At 25.8% G+C, this 16,865-nt stretch overlaps 1 protein-coding gene across 1 annotated transcript; it reads left to right on the top strand.

Annotated features, from left to right (window-relative positions):
• The first annotated feature begins 5,416 nt into the window (after positions 1 to 5,416).
• LOC114177755 (homeobox-leucine zipper protein ATHB-6-like) lies at positions 5,417 to 7,664 on the top strand. Its single transcript, XM_028063263.1, has 3 exons — positions 5,417 to 5,939; positions 6,243 to 6,616; positions 6,746 to 7,664. The coding sequence occupies exons 1-3, from the start codon at positions 5,879 to 5,881 to the stop codon at positions 7,199 to 7,201; spliced, it is 891 nt and encodes a 296-aa protein (XP_027919064.1). The 5' UTR covers positions 5,417 to 5,878; the 3' UTR covers positions 7,202 to 7,664.
• Positions 7,665 to 16,865: the final 9,201 nt, after the last annotated feature.

Genomic DNA, 16,865 nt, shown 5'->3' with positions numbered 1-16,865 from the left:
GTATTTCAACAATCAATAAAACAACCAAAAATCATGAAGACTGAGGTAACTTACGTGAGATTAAATTAGAAACAATTTAATTAATAGTATATTATATAAGTTATTTTGAGACATAATAATAAATATTAAAACTACTTAGGACGTAAATAATATAGTACTAAAATTATTTTTTATATATATAATTTTTCGAGTGATCAAGTTTTAGGTAAATTAAATCCAACGTTTTTCCATCAATTTACAATGCGAGTGAGGAACCTTGCAAACTCAAAAAATATTTGATCTCATAAACTCAAACATCAAGTAAACTTCTCAATAATTCATATCGTTCAACTTACAGAGTGATGACATGTTTATTTCAAAATATTCTTTCTATCATTGTTTCAAAAATGTAAAGTTTCATACACAAAAAGTCATCATTCTCCTATTGATTCCATGGACTTTTGTGGTCCTATTAGATATTTTACATAGATGATACCATAAAATAACGTTGATTATCGATAAAGTCTTGCATTGACTAATTAGGAAAAAAAAATCACTTTTATAAAATGATTTAAGTAATAGAAATCAATAAGGTTATTGGATATACAAGGGACTTAGTAGTTATATATCATAATTGTGTTTATAATTTTTGTAAAAGAAAAATTACAGAAGAGAATTTGTAATTTGTATATGTAAATTAAATAATAATATTTTTTTTTGAGTATTGATGAATATAGGACTTGAGGTGTCCCATCTCATTAAACTTGTTATATGTTTTTATTTAAATTTATGTTTTTATTTGTGGGTATGTTTTTGTTAGAAAAAAATATTTTTTGAGTTATTCTCTATCCTGATATTTGGTGCGTTTTTGGAGAGAGGTTTGTCGACAAGGAAGGACTTTCGTCATTACAGACTTTGTGCATGTTAATAGTGGTTTGAGTTCTTAAAAATTGGACTTGAGTCTAATTTAACCTTACAAAACCAATCAAGGTATATATATCTTGAGTGTGAAATTAGATATTAATGATAGTCCAATTGCGACTTAATAACGAATGACATGATAGATTCAAGAAACAACAAGTCTCGCTAGAATATGTTTCTAATGACTTTAATATCATATTATGAAGTGAAATTTAAACCTAACTTAACATTTCAAATAACATTTTACATCAAAATACATGTGTCCACATATACCCTAATAAAATCTGAGTACTTGAGAATGAAAATTTGACATATTTAAGAGGTAACTAGATTATTACTACTTAATAAATGGTTGTATCTCATCACATTTGTAGGGATAGAACTTTAGTTTTGCAATTTATTTGTTTAACATAACCTCATTGCTTTAAGCTTTATAATACCTTTAGATGTGTTTTCTTATTGTTACATTCTTCTTTCTATTCATTTAATCCTTTGTATTTTTAAATGTTTATTATTATTATTATTATTATTATTATTTATATTTATCCATCCAATAGGAATTAATTAGAGAATCAATTCCCCCCATAGGATCAATCCTTATAGGATCAATCCTTTTAAGAGACCGAGGGAAGCCACGACTCTTCCAATATTATTTTTTAATTTATATATATTTTTAAAATATATTTATGTATTATTTTATTATTTATATTAATTTAATTTAAAATAAATAAATTTAAAAGCTACATTTTTTTCCTCTTTTGTTATTATTGGTTCTCTTTTATTTGGTTTCTCTATTCTCGATACCTTTTTTTCTCACATTCTTTAATCTCAATTTTTACTTTCAATCTTTCATCTTTCTTAAAATCAAAATTGCACCCAAAAAAAATTAAAGAAGTAAGAAACATTTTGAACAAAATAATTTATTCTTTTGAAGAATTTTAAAGTTTTAGAATTTCACAATAGGGTATAAAACACACGGGATTGTCAATAAATGAGTGTTATTAGTAAAAATGAGGGATATGTTCTCTCTCAAACCACTCTTAATGGGTACGGGTGAAATGTTTAAAAATAACTTTTGTTCTAAACACTAAATATATTAGATTGTAAAAGATATCATAATATAAGTTAATCAAAATAAATGTTGACACTAATTCACCGTTTAGTAGGCATGAGCATTAATGCTTAACTTGTGTACACTCCCATCTTGAAAGAAAAAATCGAAAATAGTAAAATTTAAGGTGAATAATTGGGTGAACAAAATTATTTTACAACAGGTAGAAGCGGTTGGAAGAACTTTGATAATCTAGGTGAGTAATAATTTTTTTTTTGTGATATAAATGTCTATTATTTTTATTTGTTGGTGACCATAAACATATACATATATAGTATTTTTTTTTCTATTTTGGCTTGTTACATAATGATGTCTAGGATCGTCTCCTAGAATACATTTTTTTCACTACAACATAATATTTTTGCTTATATTGGTGCATTTTACTACATTTTTTTAAGAATTGTAATGTAAAGGTTTTAGCACTTCATGATTTTTATCAAATCATTTGAAAGAATTAATGAGAGGTAATCCTTCTAAAAATTATTAAGATATATATTCATTTCAATTTTTAAGAATCTGCATTATTTTCATTTATTGGTCTTATGCGAGTTTTTCTTGTTAGAATTAGTAAGCAAAAAAATGTGTTTTTTATTTGTTGTTTTATTAATGGTAGTGACTAAAAAGTATATACGACATAGGAATTTACCTTTTAAAATGCTTTTTTATATCGTGATGGAGAAAATTAAATTAGAAAGCGATTTAATGTCTTGCACGGAACTTATATGAGTCTTTAATGTATTATATTATGCAATAATTTAGGAAACTCTAAGACATGCTCTTTATTTGTAATGCAATAGTTAATTTTTAATTAATTAAATATTTTCTTTTCAATATAAAAATCTTACCAATATTACTCTTACCATATAATAAGATAATGATGTATCAAATATCTAAGAAGATAATCAGTTACTTATTATGGAGGAAGCTGAATTCATAATCTCTTCCACTCTTTTTTTCATGTCTATAAATCAATTTTATATCTTCAAATTGTTAGTGAAATAATTTAAACTCAAAACATGTCTCACTTTTTTCTTGACCTTACAATTATGTCAACATTATAACTCATAATCATTGTGAGATGTGATCCAAATGCAAATGAACATGTAACATGATTAATCAAAGTGTTATATCTTAAATACCCATATGATATCATTAATGATCTTGAACAAATAACTTTCATCTTTAAAAGTGAAATGAATAATTGTCTTACTAACACCAACCAAGTTAATATTCAAGCTAGTTAAAGATAATTATATATTTCTCATAACCAACGAATATCCATTTAAGATGGTTAAGGATTTTAAGCGGTGACAGATTTTCAACAAATATTTTAGGGATGTCAAAATCTTTATATAGATGTATAAAATCTTTTGAAAATGCCAAATATATAAAGTATATTAAAATATATTAATTTTAAAAAAATAGTTTAAATTATATATTAATTTATGTAGAGATGAAAACAATTGGGGGGACCTAGGCCCTCCTATGTCATAATGAAAGACCGTCTTTAAAATTTTGTGTGGATAATCACAACCTTGATGTTGGGAAAAACGAAATATCAATTAAGAACACTGTCGTCTTTATTTACAAGAATCACCCTATTAACAGGTAAATAAGATTAACACAAAAAACACAAGAATATAGTGTGAAAACTCCAAAATTCAGAGAAAAACCACAGTCGTTATTTAAAGACAACCAAAGAAATAATTACTATGTTCAAATTTGTATATCATATAAAAAACACTCTCAACCATTTGATCCAAAGTACACTCACACCCTCCAGAATAAGAATTTAACTACACTTCACTACACTCTACTCATGTTACTAGTTGAATCTCTATGACCAAAATACAATTCTTTTATCACACTCTAGATTGTGTCATAAGAACTTCATTCAACTATCTCCGTTTAATTTTCTCCCTCCATGTAAGTTCAATATCAATATTGTTATAACATTTCTTTCAGAATCTGAAATTCAATACATAACTTAAACATCTTAACATAGTTTTCTTTTTAAAAATAACTATGTTTATCATATATATCACACGACATAAATAGCATAATATAAATAAATACTAATAACTTTGAATTCATCTTTCATCGCATCATAATACTTATAATAGTATTCAAGTATAGTATATTGTTTTCACCCAACTACTTGCCAAGTGAATTAAGAACATATTTAAATTCGCTGAATTAAGTACATATCTAAATTTTATTAATCATTAATTTTGTTTATTCAACGTGAGATACTTGTCCAATAAGCTAAAGTCTTGAATGTTTACTGAAATGAATTTTGCTCCCAATTATCAAACTCTTAACTCTTTAAATAATTAAATTATATATACACCGAAATAAACTAAATAATTCACCATAACGTACATAGATATAATAATCAATTTGTAATATTGGCTGAAGTTGACTCTAGAATAGGAGATGCCGAGAAGGGGAACATTTATTAGAAGAAATAATAATAAAAAATAATATGAACACCACAAGAAAAAAAATAGCATAATTTGCAAATAAGTAAAACACTTGATCCAGAAGTTGTCATGAAAATCTTTGTAGTTCTTGCAACTACTTTTCTGACTTTTATAAAATCTCACTTTGAACTTTTAGAAATTTTAATGAGAATGACTATCAATGTAATGCTTTGATTCAAGGTTTGTAATTATTTTTAGAAGTGTCTTTTATTGTAGGTGTAACTATTCCAATTTCCCTCACGAGCAGAGGGATCCTAATTAATTACCTTGAAGTTTGGTGTTCTTTGTTTATGAATACTCCATATAATTGGTACAACTCTTTCATTTGAAAGTTTGTTTTATTTTATTTTTTGGTCGATAAAAGTTAAATTTATTGTAACATGATATAACTGAAAGTAGATAGTTGTTGGACTAAAGTTTGAGAAATGCCTCAAAGAATCAGCATGTGACTGTTAAATTTTAAAATGCATTTATAACAGTATACTTAAATTGTTGGATTTTAAATTTTTTATAAACTCATATAAATTTTCACCTTTAATGAAACATACCGTGCCCTAAAAACAAATGTTAAAAAATATTTATTTGATATTGATAAGAAGAATAAATTATTATTATTATTATTATTATTATTATTATTATAAAGTTGGGTGACGTAAGCAACCTTAAGCCGGCTTAAACAGTGGACGCAAGCTGCCGAGAGCCACGCCGTTTCCATTTTGATCTGTCCACACTCTGCGCTACCTCCCAAATACCGCTCCTCGAGGAAACTCAAGCTTAACCGGCTAACCCGGTACCCAAAAAAGTTGCATTTGGGTTGAATTTGGGTTCATTTGGTAGCCAACCGCAGTAGCAGTCACTTAACCCCAGTCAGATTCTAACCCAGGTTGGTTTATTTAAAGACACAAACTCTCACCTAAGCTCGCCTGTGAACTTGTTCACCCTTTTCTCCTCACTCCTCACTCCTCAATCCTCACTCACCTCACCCTTCCTTTTCTTCATTTTTCTCTTCTTCCTCTTTCTCTTCACTTCATCACTGATGATGTAGATAGAGAGTGAAAAGAGACCACTTTGTCCACTCCGAAAGAGATTGCTTCTTCTTGGAATTGTTTGATTCATGGGTGAAGAGGGAGAAGAGGTCTCAATAGAAAAGGAACAAAAAAGCATGCCAGTTTATGCAAATGACTGCTTCTATACTACTTCCTCTGCAAATTGGCCCCTTTTAAGACACCACAATTCATCTTCAATGCCTCCCTTTAAGTAAAACACACAACAAAACAAACCTTTTTCTCACCTTTTCTTCTTAGATCTTAATATACATTGCCTAAACAACATAAAGGGATCAAATTTAAGTTCCTTGATCTAATAACATCCCTGCTTTGCACTCATGAAGAGACTTGGCAGCTCCGATTCTCTGGGTGCTCTCATGACCATTTGTCCAACAACAGGTTAATTCAATTAAAGCTTCGGGTTTTTTTTTTCTTTTTCTTTTTAATTCAGACAGATAGATCCATGATGCATGTTTGTTTCATGTTTGTGCCTTGTCTTGTCTCTAACTTTTTTTGTGATCAACCGCACCAGTTGCAAACCTTTCATGTTTTTTAAATTACCCCAAATTCCTTATTCTGTCCTTTGTTTTTGCATTACAATTTACAACTCATGGTGTGATGTTTTTTGTGCGTTTGTTTGTTTGAAGAGACAAACAACAAAACCAGTCGCACTAACCATGATTGTGTCCGATTTGCATTCAGACGAACACAGTCCGAGGAACAACCACGTGTATGGCAGGGAGTTCCAGTCTATGTTGGAAGGACTAGACGATGAAGGGTGTGTGGAGGAACCAGGACACCACGCGGAGAAGAAACGAAGACTGAGCGTGGATCAGGTGAAGGCTTTGGAGAAGAACTTCGAAGTAGAGAACAAACTGGAACCTGACAGAAAGGTGAAGCTGGCACAAGAACTTGGGTTGCAACCAAGACAAGTTGCGGTTTGGTTCCAAAACCGTCGAGCCAGATGGAAAACAAAGCAATTGGAAAGAGACTATGGAGTCCTCAAAGCCAATTATGATTCCCTCAAACTCAACTACGACACACTCCAACAAGACAACGAAGCCTTGCTCAAAGAGGTAGAATAGAATCAATCTCATGACTCTAGAATAAACAATTTGCATTCATCACTAACTTTTTAAAGTTTTTTTTGTCTTTGATTTTTAGCGTGGAAAGAGTATTAAAAGGTTGGTTTGTTGTGTTGGCAGATAAAGGAATTGAAATCAAGGTTGCTGCTGCAGGAAGAGAGCAACACTGAAAGCGATGTTTCGGTGAAGGAGGAGATGATAACACTGCAAGATAGTAACCCACTTTGTGAAACCGCCATTCCTGGATCCGAATGCTTCAACAAGAGTGATGAGGTTTTAGGGGGTTTCAAAGACGGGTCTTCCGACAGCGACTCCAGCGCGATCTTGAACGAAGAGAATGCCAACAACAACGACAACAGTCCCAACAACGCCACGATTTCATCTTCTGGGGTTATGCAAAGTCAGAGCTTTTTGTCTTCGTCTTCTCCGATGAACTGTTTCCAGTTCCAGAAACAGTTTCCGCAGTACGTGAAGATGGAGGAGCATAATTTTCTGAGCGCGGACGAGGCGTGCAATTTCTTCTCGGATGAACAAGCGCCCACGCTGCAGTGGTACTGTTCAGAGGAGTGGAGTTAAGAAGATGAACACAGAAGAAAAGGAAGAATCATGGCCACCTTGTTGAGAAGAGGATTAGAGAGAAGAATAAGGCATTATTTTGCAGGGTGTATAGTAATGGAGAAAGAAGCTTTGTAAAAAGGGAAAGGGTTGCATGGTGAAGATTGACGAAGAGAGAAAAAAACTGAAGAGTTTGAGGGATAGAGAGAGAAGAAGAAAGGGTTGCAGGAACAGGGTGGGGTCGGAGAAGAGAGGTTGATGACGAGAAAAGGGTAAAAATAATAATAATCATCAATCTCTCGGGCGTGCGGGTAATTTATGAATAATAATAATAATAATAATAATAATATAATAATGATTAGGTCCTAATGAAATCAAATCTATCTATCTATGCTGTAAAAAATCCACAATTCACCTGTCTCTGCTTCCACCTTTCTTTCTCTCTCACCATTTTTCTATTATCAGCTTCTTGTATTTATCTAAATTCATTTTCCTTTTTTATTTTTATTTTATTAAAAAGAAATAAGATAGTAAGTTTTAAAGGTTAAAATTATAGATTTTGGGATTTTCCAAGAATATTTAGATGCAGTTGAGTGTGTTTTTATATTATATAACCAGAATTTCGACTTTATTTTGAACAATTACCTCAAACTTTTATTAATTTGATTTTTTTTTCTTGAATTTAAATTTGTAGTAGGTTTTTGAGGAATTCGTGTAATTTGATTTTTCTTAGGGAGAAAATTGAGAGGAGAAATTAGTGTAAGAAAATGTCTATCATGAAGCATAAGAGTGTGTAGTAATTTTCGTTTTGTTTTGTTTAAAATGAAGAACCATTTTTCTGCTAAATAAATTTCTATTTTTTTTAATTATTCGACTTATATATATTACATTTAATTAATTTTTTTAATTATTCTCTTTAAATAACGTATTATATTTAAGAAAATGTAAATTTTACTTTTATTGAATTAAATTATTTATAGAATACATACTTGATATTTTTTAATATTATTTATTTTTGTCACGTCAGAATGTGTGACTTTAATTTAAAATGTTCACTCATATAAATTATTGATTTATTAAGTAACATAATTCACCTTCTTTTTTGTCTTTAGTAATTAATTTTGCTTATTCGAATAATACTTTTTTAGCTACACAAATTTTTATTCTCACGTCCAATGGTTCAATTCCTTTTATATTTATCAAGTTCATTCAAATTTTCAATATTTTTCCTCCCAACAGTAAAAATAATAAATCTTGTAATTGTAATGAAAATTCAATTACACATAACTGTTAAGGATTTTTTTTATTATCATTTTTTTTATTTTTTAGGTAAGTAAATTATTTCATTGATATTTGAATAAAGCATATAAGTAATTTTCTTTAATACAATTTCAATGAATAAAAAATATATTTTGTTCATATTTTATATGTATTTCTTCGAATTATAAAAAAAATGGTGTTTAAAATAATACAAAATAAAAAACAAAAAAGAAACTTTGAATAAATAAATATATATGAACGAAAATGCCATGAACAAATATAATGACAAAATTATAAATTAAGAATTAATATATAATTAAAGATAAATTAATTAACATAATCATAAATTCAATAAAGTAAATTAGTGCATGCGTAATTGAAATAAATTAAATATGTTTTTAAATAGAAATAAATAAAATAAAGTGAAATAATATATAATTAGAAATAAATTAATAAAAAATAAGGTAAACAACAACTCATAAAAAATTAAATGAAATGAATAAATAAGAACAAAACAGAGCTTAAATAAAATAAATTAAATATAAATTAAATTAAATAAATAAATAAATAAAATGCATTAATGAAATTAATTTATATACGTATACATAAACAGAAAGATAATAATTATAAATAAATTAAATAAATAAATAATATATAATTCAAAATAAATGTAAGTTTAATAAAGTTTATTAAGATTAATAGAATTTAACCTCATTTCCACTTTTATTCAATTTTTGTTTCTTGGCCTAATATTTTCGTCAATTTTTCTTTGTTTCATGTTAAAAAAAAAATTGGTAATACAGTAGATATAAATATTTTAGATTATTAAAATCTCTTAAAACTCCTTGTTCCAAATTTTCTCTTTTTTTTCTCTCTTTTTCTTTTTCTCTTTCTCTCTTTTTATTAAGTATCTTACACTTCATTTATCATAGCTTCCATTTCATCCATTTATATGTCAAGTTTTATTTTAATTTAATTTGTTTTTCAACTCATGATTACCTCATTTAATGAAGAGATAATCCTCATTTTCTTCTTATTATCACTTTCTTTTTCTCTTTTATTTATTCTTTCTCCTTGTTTTTAGAAGATTTTTAAAATATTTATTTTTAATATATATATATATATATATTTTTTTTTCTTTCCTTTTATTATTTATTTATATATATTTTTTCATTTTATTTGGTCATGATGTTTTCTAAAAACTACTAATTTACTTTTTAATATTCACATTTTATAATCTACATAACTTTTTTTTAATATGTACACATAGAGACAAATTGATTAACCAAATCATTCATAGTTAAATCCTTCGTAAATTATCATATGATTACATTTATTTAATTTTTGAACATATTTGAATTAATTAAACACCTGTCAATCAATTCATTAAGTTTGTCTCTTGTTTCATGCATATATGTATGTGAAGTTTTATTCTCTACCTCTCCCATTAAACAAGAAAAAGGTTTAGAAATGAGTAAATTAATCAAAATTCTTAATTAAATAATAAAATTAAACTATAAACAAGCGTTCAACAACAATCCTAAGAACATAAAAAAAATGAAAAAGAAATTATATTTTGTTAAACAACAATACTTTAAATGTACATAATCTCATAATTAACTTTGAAGTCATAAGAAAATCAACCCAAAAAAGTATTCCATGTGGAAGAAAATTAAAAGCATTACAAATAAAAAAGAGAGCATAGTGTGATGGATGATTGAGTAGTGATGGATGATCATTGAGCATTGATGGACTTCTATTTATTACAGTCTTTAGTGAACTAAATTTTTGTGACAAATAATCCAAAATAATATATTATGGTGAAAAAACACCAAACAAAAAGATACTCTCCAAGCTATCTTCAAAACAACATTTTTATCTTTAAAACATTTTATTTCTCATTAAGCTTATCATCTTAGATTCTCATAAGTTATTGAAAAATCTCCAAATCAATATGTTAACACCGTCCATAAGTTTAGTATATCATCTATCAATATATCATGTATAAACAACTTATCAGATTGCATATATTTCAGATGCACAAAGCACAAGTCAAAACATTCAGAAAGTATTTATGCAATACATCATATCATCAACCCTCAACTCATGGATGATCCATCAAATTGTATAATAAAGTTCAACAAACTAAATTGCTTAATTAAACTCATATGTATGCATAGTCTAATGAAGGTTGCTTATTGCTTATCTAGAACGTCTACCATCTATCAAGACTTTAAAAACATATTTTAATCAATGATTCTAGTTAAAACTCAAATAATCCAAACTACACAAATTTCAATTAAAACCGTGAGTTTAAACTCAATTATAATTCAATGAAGTAAAGATCATGAGTTATAAATATGATTAAAAATTATAATTGAAAGTTAAGAATAAGTGTTTTAAATACGATTAAAAATATACTCATCTGCCTAGTCCACTAGGTCATACATGGGATAGGATAGGTTGACCTAACAATTTCTTTTTCTTGTTATATATGTAAAATATTAAAATAAAAAATATTAAAATTTAAAGAATTATGATTTTTTTATGTATTATTTGAAAAATATAAATATTTAAAGGATTCTTATATTTATGTCTCATTCTAAGTAATGGAAGATGTTTACCTTTATAGAAAGGCTTCATTTCGAAGCTTCATCAAGAAATTTTGGATCATCTTGTGCACCACTTGCCATGAAATAATAAAAAGAAAAAAGAAAAAAAAGAGGATTGTCAGTTGAGCTTTTGTACAACATAAGAAATCTCTTGGAAAGAAAAAAAAAAATACATCTTTCATGAAATGCACTCAATTTTGCATTTGATCAAAGTTGAGGACATAATTCAAATGTGTCCTCTTTTATATTGAGAGACTTGGATGTGAGATAGAGTAACTAAACACTCTCATTCCCTACTCTTATATCCAAATAAGGAAAAAAGAAAAAAGGTATAAATAAAAAATAACTAAACTATGTAAATATTAAAATAAATATTAAATATCTGTTGCAAAAAATATTTATCTTATTTATAAGACCGTAATAACCAAACCTTCTTTATATTTATCTTTATTTTTAGTTTTCTTTTCAATATTTTCTAAAAGTAAATTCTTTGTATCCATATTCACATCCAACCATTCAACATGTTATTGGATAGTTATTTTTATAAAATCTACTATTTTACGGGATTCAAGCTTTAAACCATATAAAAAAGTAATAATTATTTAAACAAATATAAACAACATAGTATTATCATAGTTATATTTATGTTTAATTATTCGGATGATTCTCATTTTGGTAGAGGTATGTCAATTTGGTACCCTCTTTTAAAAAATGTCAATTGTGTATCAATTTTTGAAAAATGTTTCTCTCTTTCCAAAAAAATATAATTAACGTGTTAACGGCATGCCACACATGTGGATATCTTTTTTGTATATATATTTTATGATTTCCTTTTGCAAATATTTTTTGTTGCCATATGTCAAATTTATAGTGTGACACATAATAATGACAATATATTAATTTCAATTTAATTCTAATATATGTCTAGTTGATTTAATTTAGTCTCTATTTTTGTCTTTTTGATTCAATTTTATCTTATTTTTTTAATAATTGAAATATTTTTTAATTAATTTTTAAATTATATACTTGCTAGTTTGTTTGAAAGTCGTAATTTATTGTTATCAGAGTATATGGGATTGATAGAAATATGTAATTATATGTATTAACTCATTAATAAATATTTACTCATTCCATTAAATTGTCAATAGTTATAGAAATTAGATTCTAACTTATATTATAATTCTTCACAAGAAAAGTTTTAACTTGTTAGTCAACATAAAAGCTTAAGGTATACAATGTAGAATAGTATGACTCAATTCAAAAGACTTTACATCATAACAAACTTTTAGACGGAGTATTATCCGGATAAAATTTTTACTTTTCCAAAAATAAAACACAGTTTATCACAGTAATAAATAAATGTTTGTTTCAAATAACGTGAAGAATAATGATAGTAAATAACTTTCATCTATTTTTTTCTTCAAATAACTTTCAATGATATCACAGTATTAAATTTATTTAAATTTATATTTTACATTAAATTTTACTTATATTTTGTTTAAAAATTTCAAATATATTTATTTTAACTTATTATAAATTTGTTTTAAATAATTTATATACAAATGTTAGAATTGGTATAAAAATATCAATTTTATAAATTTAAATGTGAAATTTTAAAATAATTTTGTAACAAGTTAAAATAAATATATTTAAAATTTTAAAATAAAAAATAGAGGTTAATGTAAAATTTAAATTTAAATGAACTTAATATTGTTAAAAATATGTCATGAAAATATCACTTATAATAAAAATATCATTACAATATTTATATAAAAGTTAAATTTAGTCTCAATTTGGAGGAGATGATGAAATTGAAAAAAAAAAAGAACTAAAATGGAATCAAAATAATAAATATATGGATCAAATTAAGATTCAGATAATGACTTGCCACGTGTCACAATATTGATATGATAAGTGGCACAATACTGACTGACACGTGACGTAAATAATTTTTAAAAAAATCAAAAAAATAATTTAAAAGAAAATAAAAAATATGATGAGTTGACAATGATACATCATTGACACCGTTAATATCATACTAACGGAATTGACCTAATTAATACATATTTTAAAAAACATAAATCTAATTGAGACTAAAAAAAATCTTAGGACCTATTTGAGATTTTGGTAAAAAAAATAGACTATTTTAACCTTAAAATTATCCAAAAATTATATATATATATATATATATATATTGTAAAATAAAAATATTAAACAAATTATTTTATTGTCTGAACGAATAACGTTGCAAAGATCCTTTTGAAATTTATAAATTTTAATATAGCTGGTTTAACTTTTTTTTATAATAAATATTTTAAATACTCAACAATTTCTCTTTTTTTTTTAACTTTGTAATTTATCAAGTTCACATCTGATGAAAATGTCATATGAAATTGTGACAGCAATAGATAATGGGAAGCTATTTTAAATAAAAGTTGTTTAGATATTGTTTTAGATTTTTCGAAGTAAAAATAAATAAATAAATTCTGAAGCGGTCTTATTTAATATTTAAAAGTTGTTTAAAAATGATCATACTTATCTTTATAAACAGTTTCAACATTTCATGTTAGAAATAAAAAGATATTTTTATCTATTGAAATAACAAAGATAGTATAAATAATTAAATTAAAATTGAAATATGTGAAATTGTAAGTTGTTTGATATTATTTATTAAAATAAAGTATGTGACATGATACGTGAATGATGCAGTGGAAGAGTGAAGAAAATTATGTAGCGAAGAAGATTCCGTGACATTTTGAGTTGGTGACGTTTGTGGTGGTCACTGTCTTTTTCAGCATTCCGAGACTACAAAGGACAAAATAATCATCTGCCATTACCCTTTATCCAATCACATTTTATTTCAAACCACTTGATTAATTATTAAACTGTGAATACGAATAACGTCAATTTTAATACAGTAAGAAATCAATATAAAATTTATCAAACTAGAATAATAAATCATCAAGTTATATATAAGAAATAGTTTTTTTTATAGTAAAACTGGTTGGTGGATTCATACTAAGTTCCTATAGTGTTAATTTTAAAATAATATTGAGTTAAAAAATTATTAAATCATAGTATATGTAACTTTAAAGATAAAAATTTAAATGAATAAATAATAAAAAGTCTTGTATATGTAATAATATTTACTTTGTACTTTCATTTTTGGAATTTTATCTCTCTCAAATTGAGTTCTTTCTTAGTCTATTGAAAAAATTGACTAATATTATTATTCTATTAACTTGTATTACCGAAGAGAATACAGAATTAAAAAACAAGTTAGTGATAGCTAATTCTAGGTAAATGGTTCAATTCTTATTAAGGGTGTATTTTTATCCTCCTCTCTGGGTGGTTTGATAAAGAGATGTCATTGGAATTCTAGAAGTGACCATGGAATCTTTTTAGGCTACCAGGCATGTTACATTCACGTAAGGAAAATCAATATTTCCATTTATTAAATGGTTTTGTTGATTAGAGGTGTGGTGAGTGTGATAATTAATATGTATTGAATCTGTTAAATGTAATATTAAATAAAATTTGACCTAATAAATATTAATGTAATTTTATTTTATTTAAAGGATAAAAATGTTCACAAGTGTTTAACATGTGTGTTTAATATTTGAATGTTGTTAAAAACTAAATATAATTAAATATAAGAAAGTTTAAATTAATAGAAAAATCAGAAAAAAAAACAGTGTTAAACATCTAAAAAATTTACAAAAAATAGAACTAAAGTATCAATTAATTTGAGTTGAGACCTTAAAATTTTCAAAGTCCTTGTTTTTGTATCAGAGAGTTATTGTCTAAAAATTTAAAAGGGTATTTTTGTCTTTATAATATCTATTATATGCATTTATACTATTTTAATTAATGTAATTAATTATTTTAGTTTTCAATGTAAAAATGATGGAATCGATATACATTAATGATCCCTTAACCAGTGCCCACTATTAGCATTCTCCTTCTTTTATATTTATAGATATTGTTTCATTTCAAATCCGTCTAAAATTATAAGGGTCAATCACCAAAGTATTATCCATTTTCAAACTTAGAGCTTCATCAATATTTTGTCCCTAAAAAACGCTTAGAAGGGTAAAAGGAAAAAGTATTTGAAAGGTGAAATTATTGGATGTCAATAAAGCAAAATTATTGACAAATGACAAAGAAATTGTCTTTGTCAGTAAAATGCTCGTTAATAAATTTTATTGATTCAAAATAATTTGCATGTGCCACCTTCATCGTTGTTGTTGTTGTCACCATCTCCTTCTCTTTCTTTTTCTTCTTCTCTTATTTTTCTCTTCTTCTCACATATCCCCAATTAATTTACATAATTTTTCATCATATTTAATGAAAAATTTGACATCCATTTTACCAGTAAAAAATCGTTGAATTATATATATATATATATATATATATATATATATATTACAAATGAATTCTAAAAAATTAAATTACCGACGAATTTAATCATGACATAGTCAAAGTCTGAAGTGGAAAATTTGATTACATTTTATCAACACAATTTACTAACAAAAACATTTGTCAGAAAATAAATATTATAAATTATTGACAAATATTATCGATAAATATTTTTGTTGCTAATAAAATTTTTAATTTATTTATTATATTAACAAATTTTATTGATTTACCAATGAATATTTTTGTCAATAGTTAAAATTCCAAAAATCATTAATAATTTCTATTTTACTAATTAGATTTTTTTTTCATTGATAAAATTCAACGGTAATTTAACATTTTAGTTAAATACTTTATCTATTTATTTTTATTGATTTTCTTAAAGATAAATTAACATGACATCCGATTGAAGACTCAAGACACGTATTTATCTAATTAAAATGATTTTTTTCCCGATAACATTGTGTAACTTAAATTTATTGATATTTTGTTTATTTATTTGTAAATATTGAATTGTTTTTTGAAGTCTCCGTTATGTAGGAGAATATTGTGGCAAAGCAAAAAATTATTGACTTTTTCGAAGAACTAATCAAACTTTAAACAGATTGTTTGAACTCAACACAATCTTCTATGTGGTTTGAAACTTAATAAAAATTGTTCTTTACATTGTTTTTTACTACTCTATATTTGTTTGTTACCCTTAAGGTTTGTTTTTCTTTTTTGCAGATAATAATCTCCTTTAATTTAAAATCCTCCTTTTGAATTTACACAGTTGTTCAAGCTGAATTTCCTCAATAAAATATTCTCTAACAACTTTTAGAATCACTTTGGATTCTAGCTACTGAAAAATTTTCCATGTTTGTAATCTTTTTATTCCGAGTAGACGCATTTTCTGTAAATACTTCAATTTGTTTGCATTATATCTTGTTAATCAAGTGAGTTTCCTTCTTCTGACACAACTATTCTGCTACAAATGAGTTCTTTGAGTTCTTTATTCTATTTGCATGATGCAATCTTATGTAGCCTCCGATATATTGCCACCCTATGATTTTTTTTTAAATTATATTTTTTATATTTAAGGCATATTCAGACATATATAATTCTGGAAATTTTCATTTTTGATTTTGTTGTTTCTAAATATCAGGCTTCAACCCTTTTAAATGTTTTGAATAGTTGCATAGCTAGAAATTATGTATCTCAAGCTTGATTCATTTTCTTCGATATGTTTCAATATTGTAGCATGAAAAAGTCTTCCACTTCAATTGCATTCTCAAAACAAAGAATGATTAATAATATTTAGTTTTGGACACATTAAAGTGTACTTCTTAACTTATTATTAAAATTTGATGTAAAAAGTAATTTGCAATAATGAATTGATAATTTTATGATTATTCGGA

This window comes from Vigna unguiculata, chromosome 3 (genome assembly GCF_004118075.2).
Source record: "Vigna unguiculata cultivar IT97K-499-35 chromosome 3, ASM411807v1, whole genome shotgun sequence".
Classification (NCBI taxonomy): Eukaryota; Viridiplantae; Streptophyta; class Magnoliopsida; order Fabales; family Fabaceae; genus Vigna; species Vigna unguiculata.
This window is presented reverse-complemented; position numbering and strand designations above follow the sequence as displayed.

Excerpts from the sequence above, each read along its gene's own strand:
- LOC114177755 (XM_028063263.1), top strand. The coding sequence starts at position 5,879 with ATGAAGAGACTTGGCAGCTCCGATTCTCTGGGTGCTCTCATGACCATT. Across the intron at positions 5,940-6,242 it reads GACCATTTGTCCAACAACAG|ACGAACACAGTCCGAGGAAC; the intron begins GTTAATTCAATT and ends ATTTGCATTCAG. Across the intron at positions 6,617-6,745 it reads ACGAAGCCTTGCTCAAAGAG|ATAAAGGAATTGAAATCAAG; the intron begins GTAGAATAGAAT and ends TTGTGTTGGCAG.